This window comes from Perca flavescens, chromosome 23, assembly GCF_004354835.1.
Source record: "Perca flavescens isolate YP-PL-M2 chromosome 23, PFLA_1.0, whole genome shotgun sequence".
Taxonomy (NCBI): Eukaryota; Metazoa; Chordata; class Actinopteri; order Perciformes; family Percidae; genus Perca; species Perca flavescens.
The window spans coordinates 6,781,315-6,797,082 of record NC_041353.1 but is presented as its reverse complement, the minus strand read 5'-3'; the positions used below and the strand labels follow the sequence as shown (position 1 = coordinate 6,797,082).

Genomic DNA, 15,768 nt, shown 5'->3' with positions numbered 1-15,768 from the left:
AATCTACGTGAGATGAAAAATGACCACAAAGTGGGCGCCTGGTTAGCTCACCTGGTAGAGCAGGTGTCCATATTTAGAGGTTTACTCCTCGACGCAGCGCCCGCGGGTTTGAATACAATCTGCGGCCCTTTGCTGCCTGTCACTCCCTCTCTCTCTCTCTCTCTCTCCTTTCAAGTCTAAGCTGTCCTGTCAAATAAAGGCCAAAAATGTAAAAAAAAAAAAAAAAGACCACAAAGTGATGGAAAATGAGTAAAAACAGCCACAGAGACAAAAAAAAGAAGCATCCACAAAGAGACACAAAACTACCTCAAACAGATGAAAAGAGATCACAATAAGACAGGAAATGTCCACAAAAAAAACACAAAATGTCCACAATGAGATGCAAAGCGGTCACAAAAGGATGCAAAATAAATAAAAAAAAAGACAGCCCAAGCCCAAGAGACACAAAAAGCACACAGAGGTGAAATATGACCACAAAGAGACAAAAAATGACCACAATGAGATACAAAGCCTTTTAGTTGTCGGTATCATCATTTGAAGGAAGGCAGCTTTGTTGAAGAGGCCAGTCGGATCATTCCAGTCTGATGCCAAACAGCCCTTTGAAGTCTGCAGAGGAAAGCTGAGAGACTAAAGTTAACAGTGAATGGGCCCGTGGAGTGCATGAACTGCAGGAAGTGTAAAGCATGGGACTCACAAACCTCACAGCTGTGTGCAAAAGTCCAATGTTTGACGGACAACTTAAAGACCTTGCTTCTTCACCTTCTTGCCAAGAGTTAGATGAGAAGATACCACACTCATGTCTGTACCATAAAAGTCTGTACACTTCGTGCTATGGCTTAGCTTAGCACAACGTCTGGAAACAGGGAGTTTAAATCTTTGAGGAAGATCCCAGTTTTCTTTCTCCACAAAGAGTAGGACTGATGACTGAACCGGGACAGACGGAACAAAGTGAACAGGTGAGATAGTTTCATTTGGCTCGCTGCTTATTGGACACGGGTCAGAAGCACAGAAAGCAGGTCATGGTCCGATTACACAGCAGACAGAGAAGCCAAAGCCATGCTGTGTTCAGTCGAGCTTGACCCAAATGGGCCGGAGCGAAAAAAACAGTTTTTCATCGTGAATTTTTTTGTACCACTACTGAGCACAGGGGGGCACCCTGCAGCCTGCACAGTATTGTCTCGTATTGTTCATGCAGGCCCAACCATAATCCAAGTCGTCCATAATCCAATTTAAAGCTTCATGTTACATGTATTTGAACGCCTTTATCCTGCCCCTCTCTTCTTTCTATTAAGCAGCCATTGTTGGGAGTAGACGGCCATGTGGAAAGCAGAACTGGAATTTAAAATCTTGCAATTTATTTGGCTTGCATATTTCACTGGCTTTGTATGGACACCAACAATGTTGTCAACAAAGGCTGCAGCGGAGCAACCAATCGGTGTAATTTGTAATGCATCAGCAGCATCGTTTTGTGTGTGCGCTCTCTCCTTCCAAAGCCAATTAGTCAGAAATGTGGCTATGAGCTCTCATTTACGCCCCACATCAGCTTTTCATCAGACTCCACGTGGGCTGTACAGGGGACAGGGGGCCACACAGGTGTCCACACATGGACGTCTGGTATTAATATAATAGTCACTCACTAATCACACTGTAATCACACACGGTTTTAAGTGTGTAGTTGCAATTACCTTAACATTAACATACTTACACATTGATGCATCAACAATAATAATGTACTATATAATAATTCACAGGGGCCATTTTTCTGCAGAACCAGGACTTTTACTTTGAAACATTTTACTGACAATACTTCTGTACTTTCACTTAAGTAAGACTCAGAATGAAGAGCTTTTATTTTGGTGGATTTTTGCATTGTTTTGAACAATCTGAATACTTCTTCCATCACTTTACATGACAGGTTTGTCCCAGATATTAGTGGTGGAATATAACTGCAGGTAAGTACTCAATTAGTTCAAAATACTAATAGATTATGATGTTTAATTTAGATGAAGTATCCCAGCAGTATACAAAGTAATTAAAAGTAACGCTGCATTTACCAGCTGTAACATTAAAGTACATTGATGCATTAATGGTTATTGTAGTTTAACATATATGATTCTAAAATGGGCCATTCTGCATAAAGAGTACTTCTGTTTCTGGTACTTTAAGCAGATTTTGATGCTAAATGTTTACTCAAGTTTAACTTTACTTGAATATTTAAATTGTATGCTACTTCATACTTCTAATCTACTACATTTCAGAGGTAAATGTTGTACTTTTCACTTCACTTCAATTATTTAAGAGCTATAGTTATTTTTTCAAATCAAGATTTTACATATAAAATATGATCCGTTTATAAAATATGATCCATTGTTACAGATAAAACTATCAAAAGTATCCAAAGCAGTTCAAATTTAACATTAAACCTACCTCTTACATAATTTAAGTACATTTTTTGCTAATAGGCCTACTTCTGTACTGCTTTTTGAAACACTGAATGCATGACTTTTATTTGTAATAGGGTATTTTTATTAGGGCTGCTCCCTCTTAGTCGATTAGTCGACTAATCGGTCGTTTTGGTCTTAGTCAACTTAGATTTCTTTAGTCGATTAGTCATGTTTGATGCTTTTTTCATTCTGAATGACTTATTTCCAAGAAACGTAAGAGCACATCTCTGGTAAACACAAGAATTAAAGTGGTGCTTTTGCATGAGTCTTTGCGGAGAAACTCAATTTACAGGTCTGTCGATTAAATCAACTAATCGATTAGTCGATACAATTGAATGAGTGTTAGTCGACTAAGAATTTATTCAATACAGCCTTAATTTTTATACTGTAGGGTTGATACTTTTACTTAAAATATCTGAGTACTTTGCCAGATACCCAGAGACGTTTTGTGGTTTGTCTCTACTGTTGGATGGAGTAAAACCTCTCATTAGACATCTTTAATCCTTATTTCGTTGACTCCCTGAACTCCTCACAAAAGGCCCCCTGGAGTTTCCTCATGGACCGTCATGTTGGGAGTACCCCACCACCCACCCACCCACCCCGGTGTGAGTAGCAGGTTGTGGGCTCCATCCATTGCGCACAAACTGGATGTTCCTTTAAATGAGAGAAAAATGCGGAGGAGAGGCGGAGCTGCTGCTGCTGCTGTCACTACATAACCTATCTCCGTCTCCCTGCGATCCTTAGAAATAGATGTGCGGGGCAGAGCGGGCAGCAGGCGCACACTGTGGGGAAATGAAACACGCTGCAGGTCCCGAAGCAGCAGACGAGCTGGGCAGAGCCGTTCACTTCATCTCTCAGCGGGACATCACACACCGTCCGGGGTCATGCTGTTTCTTCATGAGTTATTATCGGCTTATTGGATCGCAGCTGAGTGAAAGAGAAAGTCCTCACTGGATGTGAACCTACGCACTTGTCTCTGCCACCGTGGATGAAATCTTTGCATAGCCTACTTGATGTCTGAATAACTCCAGCGCATTTTCTCCTTCTTCTCACAGATTTCGGATTATTCCTTTAAAACAAGGAGCTATGTTGGTCTTTTTTGTAATCAGCCTGGCCGTGTTGTCAGATGCAGGTTAGTGTGTGTGTGTGTGTGTGTGTGTGTGTGTGTGTGTGTGTGTGTGTGTGTGTGTGTGTGTGTGTTTACATTAAACATCCTATTGTCAGAGTTATTGTCAGTGAAACAATTAATGAGCAGCGAAGTGCACCAATGCAGAACTCACCTGGGGTTTTTAGGCATTTTATTCTTTCACTAGAAGAGGTCCTACTTTGCATTTCTAAACACTCGCATATTAAACGTTTAGAGTTGATTCCAAATCACATAAACAATTAAACTCAAGACACAGATTGACACAGAGCAGTAGAGGAAATGTCTGAGCCTCATTGTTGTTCACTGCGACAGATTTGAATGGAACTTCGGTATTCAAAACATACGAGTTGTGATTTGTCTTTTCAGATCAATAGCTTCCAGATTAGGTATATGCAAGTTGAGTTCTTTAAATCATGTTTAATTGAACACATTTATTTATTAGTTTACTTCCTATTATTTAACACAAAATATTTTTTTTATTATTATTATTCAGTTGAAAGGTTTCCCCCATGACCTCCACACATACGCAGACAGTTATGTAATTCATCATGAACTCCTGTCTAACAAAGAAAATCCCTCTAGAAAAGGTTCCTCAGTGCAAAAGTTCAATAATTCCGGCTCTAAGGTTTAATATGAGCCCATCTGTGAAGTCACTGACATGAAAAACAAAGTGAGCTCCAGGTTTTAGTTAATAAATCCAAGATGGAAGATGACACTGTGTCCCTCGGGGGGTTTGCAAAGCGTCTGAATGCTGCTCATCCTCCCCGAGCTGCCAAACTTTATCTGTGTTAGAGTCCACGCTGGCTGCAGTCTGCAGCAGGCAGGTGCACAATGCTTCTATTATCCCGTTAGCATAACATTTCCGATCTAGGTAAATCACTTGTGTACACACACACACACACACACACACGCACACACACTGAGTCACTCTCAGCTTGCCCACTCACTCTCACACAGACTCTGACAGATTCAGATGTGTCTGTTCACTAAACTCTCCAAAACCTCCAAACCTGCTTAAAGAGGAAGTATAAGCTCTCGGGTCACAGTGGGGCATTAAATGCTGACTGCAAGACATTTTTATTGCTTAATATGGTCAGTTATTACACAAAATTATCCGCTTAGATAGGGAGAGTTTTCTTAAGTGCTCTTCTGTTGTAAGTTTTGTTCAGGTACGGCCTTTTTAAATTGGTTTTCTGGCCATTTGTATTGCACTTCCTTTTAAAATCTAGACTTCTGGAGTTCAAAAAGTCAATTCATAACAACAAACAACAAAAAACGTATGGTACAGTATCTAGCCATGCATCTTTCCCTTTCTCCTTCCTATCAAAGAAGTAGGAAGAAAGAAGTGTGAACTGTATAGAGGATTTTAGTGCCATTTTAATGCCGCAATGCTGTGTTAAAGTTATTTCATTCACCTCCATTGTATTGGGGTGAAGGCAGACATTTTACAGTGTTGACAAATACTATCTGCATGGCTAAATAACACTAGAGGTGTGTGATTTGGGTGAACTGACCCTTTAAGCTGAGGAGGAATAAGGACCTCATGCTTTCATTCTTTTTGTCTCGTTTTATGTCACCTCATATTTGCCAAGTACACGGGTAAACAATTTTTTTTCTCTTTCTCCATCCATCCAGGTCTGTCGGTGGAGGTGTTTCGGGCAGGTGTGGCCCCTCGCTGTGAGAGCCGGGCATGCAACCCCCGCATGGGTAACTTAGCCCTGGGTCGCCGGGTCATGACGCAGACCGTCTGTGGCAACAACGGCACCGAGCTCTACTGCTCCTACTCCGACCCCAACACCAATCTGGCCTGCAGTGCCGCCAAGTGCGCCAAATGCAACGCCGGCTTGCCTCTCCTGTCCCACCTGGCCGGGGCCATGTCCGACTCCTCCTTCCGTCACCCCAACACCTGGTGGCAGTCGGCTGAGGGGGTGGAGTCTGAGACGGTGCAGCTGGACCTGGAGGCGGCGTTCTACTTCACACATCTCATCATAGTGTTTCGCTCGCCAAGGCCTGCTGCCATGACCCTGGAGCGTTCGCAGGACTTTGGGAAAACGTGGAAGATGCTGCAGTACTACGCCAGCAACTGCAGCGCCGCCTTCGGGATGGAGGAGGGAAAGGCAGGTGTGGGCTGGGACGGGGCCACCTGCAACTCGAAATACTCCAGGGCTTATCCGTGCAACCGTGGAGAGGTGAGGAGGGAGCTGTATGTCTCCTACCTTTACATCAGACATTAAAGGTCCCATGACATGGTGCTCTTTGGATGCTTTTATATAGACCTTAGTGGTCCCCTAATACTGTATCTGAAGTCTCTTTTATATAGACCTTAGTGGTCCCCTAATACTGTATCTGAAGTCTCTTTTTTATATAGGCCTTAGTGGTCCCCTAATACTGTATCTGAAGTCTCTTTTATATAGACCTTAGTGGTCCCCTAATACTGTATCTGAAGTCTCTTTTATATAGACCTTAGTGGTCCCCTAATACTGTATCTGAAGTCTCTTTTATATAGACCTTAGTGGTCCCCTAATACTGTATCTGAAGTCTCTTTTATATAGACCTTAGTGGTCCCCTAATACTGTATCTAAAGTCTCTTTTATATAGACCTTAGTGGTCCCCTAATACTGTATCTGAAGTCTCTTTCCCAAAATTCAGCCTTGGTGCGAAATTACAGCCCTAGAGCCAGTCCCACAATGAGCTTTCCTTAGGATGTGCCATTTCTGTAGCTATTGAGGAGGAGAGAGGGGGGGCAAGGTGGAGGGTGGGGGTGTCAGCTGTCACTTTGCTCGTTTGAAAGCCATGATGTCTCTCTCTCATTGGTGGGCCAAATTCTCTGGGCGGGCAAAGCAGAGAAAGGGGAGGTAACCTTGCTCCTTATGACCTCATTAGGAGAAGATTCCAGATCGGTCCATCTGAGCTTTCATTTTCTCAAAGGCAGAGCAGAATACCCAGGGCTCGGTTTACACCTATCGCCATTTCTAGCCACTGGGGGACCATAGGCAGGCTGGAGGAACGCATATCAATGTTAAAAAACCTCATGAAGTGACATTTTCATGCCATGGGACCTTTAAAATCTGTCTGTGTCTGCACTAATCGATATTTTCATAGTCACACTGGATCAAATTACTCCATGTAATGTGGAAGGTGTGGCTCACAGCGACAAACCTCAGCTCTACGAAGCTTCTTTACGCTTACTGTTTGGGTTCACCGCTCTCATCAGCATCATTTCCAGCAGCATGAAGCAGCTGTTTTCATCTCTCTAAAAACCCCACCGTACACTTCCTGTTCAGCACCAAACAACAGACAGACAAAGTTAGCAACTAGCTGGTAAACCTAGTGGAGCTTTTAGCAGCTACAGGACCATATATTTCCCTCAGATGTTGCCCCCAGGTGAGATATAATATAAATTACACGTTATGTCAAAATAACTTCAATTAAGTATAAGTTCAAGAGTTTCAGTGTCAAGTATACACAGTAAGATTTCTTTGTCTTTTCTCTTCACAATTCATTACTACCTGCCAGAAGCGTTTAGGATGATCAGATTTGTATCAGGCCTTGGTTGAATTCCCTCCATTTCTTTCAATCTAAACACAGTCAGATGGCTCAGAAAGCAGGGGGAAAGAGGGCGGATACACACCTGCAGTGAAATGCTGGAGGGGGTGACAGAGAGTTTTCTGCTCAGCTGTTTCTTTCTCTATGAATGAATTGCTAATTATGTCATATCACACATGCCGTGTATGACAGGTAAATAATGCTAAAGACAGGCGCTCATTTTCGTCTTAACGAACGATTTAAAGTGTATCATTACCCCTCCTACTGGAACAATTTCAGTCCTGTAAGTCACGCAACATGCGAGAGTCATACAGTCACACGACTGAGCAGAATGAAAGCAGAGCTCAGCCAGGTGGGGGAAGCTCTGTGAGTGTGTGCGTGCATGAGTGAGTGTTTAATAGGCGTACTTTGACTGTAGCACGAGAGGGCTTCCTGAAGTCCATTGATGTTTAATTGATGCAGTGTGTCTGCTCTGCAGATGTGTGTGGAGGCGCATGCCAAGCGTGGTGCTCCTCTGGACTCCCTGCAGTGCTCTCATATGTAATGTGTGTTTGCCTCCTCTTTGGCGGGCTCTCGCTGCTACGACTCCTTTCCAAGTATTCAGCTGTTATGGCCTCATTCTGCTGCTGTATCATAAATCTTTCTTATGTACTCCTGCTGTGTTTCTTTGTACGTGTTTTCTTGGTGTGGATTTATGAACTTGTGCTTGTAAGAAAAAACCCTTTTGGCATTTATTACATGATTTTCTCTCCACCTTTTGTTCACGAAGGTGTGAAAAACAGCAGCTTATTTTCCTTTCTGCCTCTCTCTCTGACTTTGTACTTCACATATTGGTTTCTGCACATTTCTCAGCCACTTGTGCTGGGAGCATGACATTTGACTTCTAACCCCTCAACTGATGGCCCAGAGATTAAAAGAGGTCAAGTAGCGCTCTTGACAGATCAGCAGCAGCTGCTGCTGCTGCTCAGCTGTTCGCACTTTTTCTGCTCCTGTGTGTTGTTGTTGTGATTGTACGTCAACTATAATGACCGTTAAACAGTTTATAAGCATTGTAATTTAGTTTATTTATTGATTATTGACCTTGGAGTTTGCTAAGTTGTCATGGCGAATTAATATGAACTTGAAAATGAACCCTCTAATTGTTGAGCAACATAATAGAATAAGAAAGTGTTGAATGAAATCTATTTTAGAAAAACAAAAACATTTTTTAAACAAAAAAATAGCTAATTTACATAAAACTTAGTATCACTTAGCACTCAACTGACTTGAGAAAAAATGTATTCATTTTCATTATAGTTTAAGTCATTTATCAAGCAAATAAATGTGTAAAAAGCCTGGTTTCTGCTTCTCAGATGTGAGGATTCGCTGCTTTTCATTGTAAACAAAATATCTTTTAATTTGCTTAAACAAAAGAACTACTTGTAATGGACATATGTCACTGTTTCAGAGTAAGATAAAAACACTGAAATATTAAAGCAAAGTAAATAGGCCATACTTGAATAAGTGTGTGTGTGTGTGTGTGTGTGTGTGTGTGTGTGTGTGTGTGTGTGTGTGTGTGTGTGTGTGTGTGTGTGTGTGTGTGTGTGTGTGTGTGTGTGTGTGTGTGTGTGTGTGTGTGTGTGTGTGTGTGTGTGTTTTCTTGTCTTATTTATGAGGTCAGCTGTGCTGGAAGAATGTGAGGGAAAAGAATGAGGCAGACCAGCCAACACACATATCCTCTCTCTTTTCCACAGTTCCTCGAGCACACACACATCATCACACTCATCTGTGCCCTTTCAGATAAACACATACAGTTGGCTCTCCGTCTGTCTGCTGGGAAGGAAGTGCCATTGCTCTGATGGATGTTGCTACTGTTGGCTAGACACCCATCCCCCCCTCTCTGTTTCCCACTTCGTCTTTCTCCTTCCATCAATGCCCATTGTGCCTGTTTACCAGATTACAGTCCACAGTGCTTTGATGGAATTATGGCTGTTTAAGCCAGACTTACTTTTATTTTTCAGCCTGAAGTGGACCCATGGCCCACAGTGAACCCACTGCCTCAGGAGGCAGATCGACTAAATTTAAAATGTGGCTCATTGGGCCTGAAATTTGTTGCATATTTGTGACGGCAGGTATAAAACTTTCAAGACTTTTTTTTTTTTTTTTTTTTTTTCTCAACTTCCATAATTATGCTAATATTTGATATTCTCCATAAAGCAAAGCTTCTCAGATTCTACATTAGACACACAGGAGTGATAGTGAGCGTTTAAAATAGCAGCTTGTAAGTAAGTTGTAAAGTTCCCTGTGGAGTTTTCTTGTAAACTAATGCCAGTATAAATATTTATAGTCAGTGTTTCCCACCAAAACACATTGAGGCCCAATGAATGCATTTCCTTTCTCACAAAACATTTGCAAAGTATTTTGAAACCTGCATAATTTTTCGGGACATTGCTACCTTATTTTGCCTGTTACCACCACCAATTGTAGATCAGTGAAACAGCCTGAAACGTGTGCATGCTTGTTTGAGGGTGAGTAGAGTTTGAGATATTAAGAAAACGAGGACCCGCTCGTCAAAACGTCCATCATTCGCCACGTCTCACTGAACAGGCAGACTTTTATTTGATCAAATTTAACATCCACACCCACTCAGAGACCTGTGCAAGAGATGCACCTCCATCCAAAGGTTAGCGTTTCTGCTGCAAGAGGACACAGTTTACTGTAATTTACAGCAAACGACATCCTCTTGCAACTCAGAAAATGCTTAACGTAATAAAAAGTGGACAAAAAAGGGAACGACAACACAGACAAGAAGTTGACATGGGTATAAACATGGGTTTCATAGGCGTATTTGCGAACACTAATATTTTGTCTCCACATTCAAAGGAAAACTACGAGGCAGCATTGTGTAGTAAAAGCTCCAAGATGGCCTGGTGTGGGATTTGTGTTGTGTAAAGGAAAGCACGACACTGATGTCTATGTGCATGCCAGTGTGGTGGTGTGTGTGTGTGCTGGTGTTGCTGTGGTGTCACCGGGCTGTCGCGGGCCTTTTGTCCGGCTCTGAGTTATGTGAAGCTGGATCTCCGTCCCCCGTCTTTGTCTGGCCCTGCTCTCCGTGCTCTCCCGCAGACCGGCGCCCCTCGTCCTATTTGTCGTGTTCTCTTAATTGTGGACCACAATGCCGTGACCCCGTGACCTTTTCCAACAACGGGGAAATTAATAGTGCTCCTCCCATTACACTTTCTGCCAGTCATACAGCCAATGAGGGAGCCGCATGGGGGCTTTTTGCTCGCATCTTGCTTCAGCCAAAGAAAACGCACATAAAAACACACACACACTACTCGTCCAATGATATCAATGACAGCCAATGACAACAACACACACTTTGTAAAGAAACACAAACACACACATTTCTTTCACAGCGAGAGTTGGGGCAGACACCAACTTTTTCCCCCCGACAACAGCAGCAGTGTTGGTTGCTGGTAGCAGCAGTAGCCATGGCGATGGCAGGCAGCCTATAAAGGGATCTTCGATTTGAAGGATGTCCAGGGACCAGACAGAAAGAGGGGGGGGGGATGCGGAGAGAGAAGAGAGAGAAAGATTGGGTGCACTCACTTAAGGACACCCAGCACCCTCATGGTCACATGAGGATGTAGTTAATGGCGGCAGGGTGTAAGGTGTTTAGTGCACAAATGATACCAAAACAAACCCCCCATTAACATGACAGATGAAGTGACATGAGTAGCATCAATAATCCTGATTGTGCCACTGAATAAAAGCCGTCTAATGCCTCTAAATCATTTGGGGCTGCCAGAGAGAACAGCATCCCATCTACTCTTTTGTGTTCTTAAGAATTTTATGATTCTTGTTTATATTTAAAGGAATAGCGAGGGGAAGCCATAAAGCCTAACAAAACAACTCTACCTTCTGAAGGGAAAACTAAGCCTGTACGAGTTTATTCTGTATGCTTAAGATCCTCAAAGTGGAACGATGAGTGTTAGATCAAGTTTTAAGTTACAAAAAGTTTCAAACATAATGACAAGTGGCCTTCACAAAGCCCAAAAAAAAGTTCTTAATCTGCCACTCTCATTCATCCAACAGTCCCAAAACTTGTGGGGACACAATATCATGCTCATATAACACAATCTGCCTCATGCATTTGGCTAAATTGAATACTGATCTAAGGTTTTAAACGGAAACCAGTTTAAACCGAAAAGGGAGTGATGAGAAGAAAATAAACTCTGTTGCTGTTTTTGCTTGTCTTGTCCTTTTGGTGCTGAAGAAACTAAACTGTTGCTAAAATGTTGTGGACAGTTCGGTATGTCAAATGTTATTTTGGGCTATAAAAGTCCTTCAGTTTTGTTGCTATTCGCGGTATGTGCGAAGCCTGTCCAGGATAAACAAGTATTTTGATACATTTGGCTGTTAAATATATAGTTTTGCAAATTCCAGTCAAGGCTCAAACACAGTTTTGGGTCAGAAATGTAATTGTCTAGAAACATCCCCAGAAAATCCATTAAGTCTGGCAGCTTGAATGTGGACCAGTCTTGTCACCTTCTCAAAACTCACAAACTTAATGGATTGCGTAGTTCTGGAACTACACAACCAATTTTGTCCAAAGTTCTGTTAAAAAATCGGAAGAAAAGAATGCTGACAGCCAAGGCAGCAAGTGGCACAATCCTCCCATCAGGTGTTTCATTAGAAAAGAGCACTTGCCCCTCATCACCTTGCTTGAAATCACCTTAAATGAAATGCACTTCTCAAAAATTTGAGTCTCGTCAGATCACAATGAGCCAAGTCAAAGATCCCTGAATTGTGAATTCAGATTGCAGGTTTCGGTTTTTTGCTGCCTGTAAAATGTTTAGCCTATTAAAATGAACACAGACTTGTTTCATTATGAAATGTGACGCCAGATCTTTCTCCCTCTGGCTAACAGGTTATCTATCGCACTCTCCCAAAGTGGGAGTCCCTGGATCCGTTCGGGGTGGAGGGCCAGCAGCAGCTGAGGGTGACCAACGTCCGAATCCGACTGCTGAAGCGTCAGTTGTGTCCCTGCCAGGCCAAAGACCTTGCCTCCGCAAACAAAGCTCTTCCAACCCAACACTTTGCCATCTACGACCTAATAGTGAAGGGAAGCTGCTTCTGTAACGGACACGCCGAGCAGTGTGTTCCTGCACCGGGTTACCAGCCCATCAGAGACCGCACCAACCATGTGGTAAGAGATGAGTGTGGAGTCATTATGTGTATCAAAATGCACTTGTTTACTCTAAAAATAGTACTTTTAAAATTTTACTTTACTGTTAAAGGCACCCTGTGCAGTTTTCTTGTAACATACTTATGTTTGCATTCAGTGTTTCGCACCAAGACACATTGTGTATATCCTAACACGTGTTCTTACTTGCCTTTTGCTGGATCATTGTTACGTTCTTGGCATGTTACCGCCACCAACTTCCCATCAGTGGAATAGCAGGAAACTAAGGGACGTCATTGGCGTTGGGCATCGAGAACCGATTCCTAGTTGGAATCGTTTCAAAAATTACAATTCCAGTGGAATCGTTTCTTTATTGGAGTCGTTTGGAGGATTTGGTTTCAAATCTGATCATGGGTTCCAAATTTAACATGCGCAAGTTTTGGTACCGTAGCATCCAGGCGCTTGTTGTGTTGCAGCCTTGGAGCACAGTAAGCTGTGCTCTAGTATGGCTTTACTTTACGTTGAAAAAGCCCGGGAAAACTGCAAACCACCTTTGAATCAAAATAAAACAACTCCACCCCTCAAAGAATTGGAATCGATAAGAACCGGTATCGAAAGAATCGCAATTGGAATCAGAATCGTTAAAATCTTAACGATACCCAAACCTAGACGTCATATTCTGTAACACCTGTTCATTTGATAGACCAGTAAATGCCACTTTCATTTACCAACATATTGGGCAATTTGACGACGTGAAGGCCTAGCTAGCAACTGTTGAGATGTTTCCAGCCGAGAAACTAGATGTACTAAAAACGTTTAGTCCTTTATCACTCCTTTACTAAATACTGCAATGTATTAACAGTCCATACCGGCCAATTTATTTGAGTGTCTGAAGTGTTTTATTTGAGTGTGAAATATATGCGTTATACAGTACATATTGCCTTCCAAAGTTCCTACAAGGGAAGGAACAAAATCACATCCAAAATTACAATAAAATGATGATATAACTGTCCGAAATCTCAATTTAACTAACAGCTAACTACAGAGTAAACTAGAGGATGTTATATAAGGAGTAGAGTAGTAGTTTAACAGTGGAGTGATTGCGGACACAGCTTGCATCTTCTTTGTCTTCTTCTTCATCTTTTATGGCTCACATGCACTACACGTTTGCATTATTGCCCTCTGCAATCAGCAGGAAAGTATAATCATATCACCCTTGTGTTCGTGCAGCCACATGCGAGTGCTGACGGAGCAAACAATGGAGATGCAAACAAAAAATGGAACCCGCTTATCAAAACATCACTCCAGAGCGCCAATAGTGGTCAAAAACTACGGCGTACCTTTTTAAATTTTTAAATATACAATTACATTTATTAAACTAAATATTGAAATACGTCATAACTTGAGCGTGGCTGTTTATTCTTGACCTTAACAAACAGTAGTTTGACAAAAACAAATCTTAACTCATGGTCTACCTAGTAGCCTTTTCTGACGATTTTAGCTGGATCTCACACTCTGTTGAAAGCTTGAAAGTTAATCTTTAAATTTAAGATTTGTTTTGTTTTTATCAAGAAAATAAATAGCGATAGTCCTATTTCCAATGCAAATGAGCTTGTTTTAAGCATTGATGCTGTGATAGTGAAGCACCGCTGTTCCTTCACTCTGTTTTGACCTTTCTTTCACTTGTTTTGATATTTATCATGAAGTGATCACACCCCATGGGCAGGCTTCTCACTTGTTCTAAGGAAGATTATAAGGCTTGATAGTTACAGACTTAACAGCTTGCTCACTTTGTGTTGGCAGTCTTAATAACAGACTAAAGGAGGGGTGGTGAGAGGGAGGATCACCTTTCCCACTCTCCTGCTTCCTCTCTGTTCTTCTGGATCCGTCTGGTCAGATAAACAGCTGCCTTTCCTGTTCATAACAAACCCAAGAGATGTAGATATCGATTCAAGGGTTAAGGACGGTGTTGATGTGTTGATAAAGGTGTGAACAGACACGACTGATTCAGGGTTTTTCCTGGAAAAGTATTTCAGAGTTGATGCTCTTATCACAGCCATCTCCACAAACCGAAATGTCTGTTCTGCTGCAATCAGCGAGGCTCGACGTGGAAAGTGAGAGTCAACAAGGAGTTTCCTTTACAACTTATATAAGCAAAGACATTTAGGATAAACAATAGTACTCCATCAATATACACTGTAGTAATAGATTGTTGAGGCTGAATGTGATAATAATATGTGAGCTTTTAGTTTACACTACTTTTTCTACATAAAGACCCAACAAAACCAACATTTTTTATATGGATCTTTTGTTTTGTTTTTAAGAATTGTGACCAAGATATGCAATGAAATTAACATTGTACTCTTTGATTATATTTTCTATTATGAATATGAATCTGCAAAGTAACTAAAGTTATATCAAATAAATGTAGCAGAGTAAAAAGTACAATGTATGCCTGTGAGATGTCGTGAAGTAGAAGTATAAAGTATAAAGTAGCAGAAAATAGATATAGTCAACTAAAGCACATACATGTACTTTCTAGTCTGTTTCACATCCTATAAGTCGTTTAGAGCATGAAACGATAAAACGTCATGCACGGTGTAACTTATTAGATCCTAAAAATTACATTCTGACAAGCATCTTTGAAAACACTCATATTTTATCTTGATATGAAGCAGATGAAAGTGTTTGGTAGGCCTATTACACGTGATAAATGAACGAGCCGATTCATGTGTTTATCTTTGCTGATACCGGCCGTTTTGTAATGAAGCTGCTGATAGCCGATTTATTGGACACAATCTTTAAATCCGACTATTTCCGTGCCAAGAAATTCCAAGTGGCTCTACTGAGTGTTTTCATCAGGATTTCCTTCTTTTGAGGGTGAAAAATCCTCTGAAGTAGTCTTTAGACCGTGGGGCTGTAAAACCCTCCTCTGCACGCCAGGATAATAATAATAATAGATCATTTTAATGCTTTCATGTGTGGCTAACATCTAATTTTTTTTATCACAAATATTAGTCAAACTTTGCCCAGGACTGGAAGTTTGAACAGTAAATCCCTCTTTAACCGTCGTCATAACATTACCTCAGGTCATGGGAGCGTCGCTGTGCCGTGTGCCATGTGGGTAGCGCTCGATAAACACACAGATGTTATATAAGGGACTTTTTTCAGCAGTTTTATCAGCAGTTTGTTTTGTGTCTCTGTTTCAACCCAGAGCCACAGTTTTCTGGTAAAACCCAAACAAGCCGAGCAGCACAAGATGGGAGATGAGGGCAGAGATTACCGATCAGCCAGGGAAGGGAAGGGCGTTGTGCAGTGATGGAAGAAGTATTTAGATCCTTTACTTAAGTAAAAGTACTAATACCTCACTTTGAAAATACTCCACTTCAAGTAAAATGCCTGCATTCTAAACCCCACTTAAGTAAAAATATTATCGGCAAAATGGACTTAATGTATCAAAAGAA

The 15,768-nt window shown here is 41.6% G+C and overlaps 1 protein-coding gene across 1 annotated transcript in view; it reads left to right on the top strand.

Moving 5' to 3' along the window:
* The first annotated feature begins 3,139 nt into the window (after positions 1 to 3,139).
* ntn4 (netrin 4) overlaps positions 3,140 to 15,768 on the top strand; it is a 26,287-nt gene continuing 13,658 nt past the window's right edge. The window contains exons 1-3 of the mRNA XM_028570731.1: positions 3,140 to 3,576; positions 5,227 to 5,780; positions 12,050 to 12,328. Of these exons, the coding sequence (XP_028426532.1) occupies positions 3,531 to 3,576; positions 5,227 to 5,780; positions 12,050 to 12,328 (879 nt within the window). The 5' untranslated portion in view covers positions 3,140 to 3,530. The remainder of the gene's footprint in view (positions 3,577 to 5,226; positions 5,781 to 12,049; positions 12,329 to 15,768) is intronic.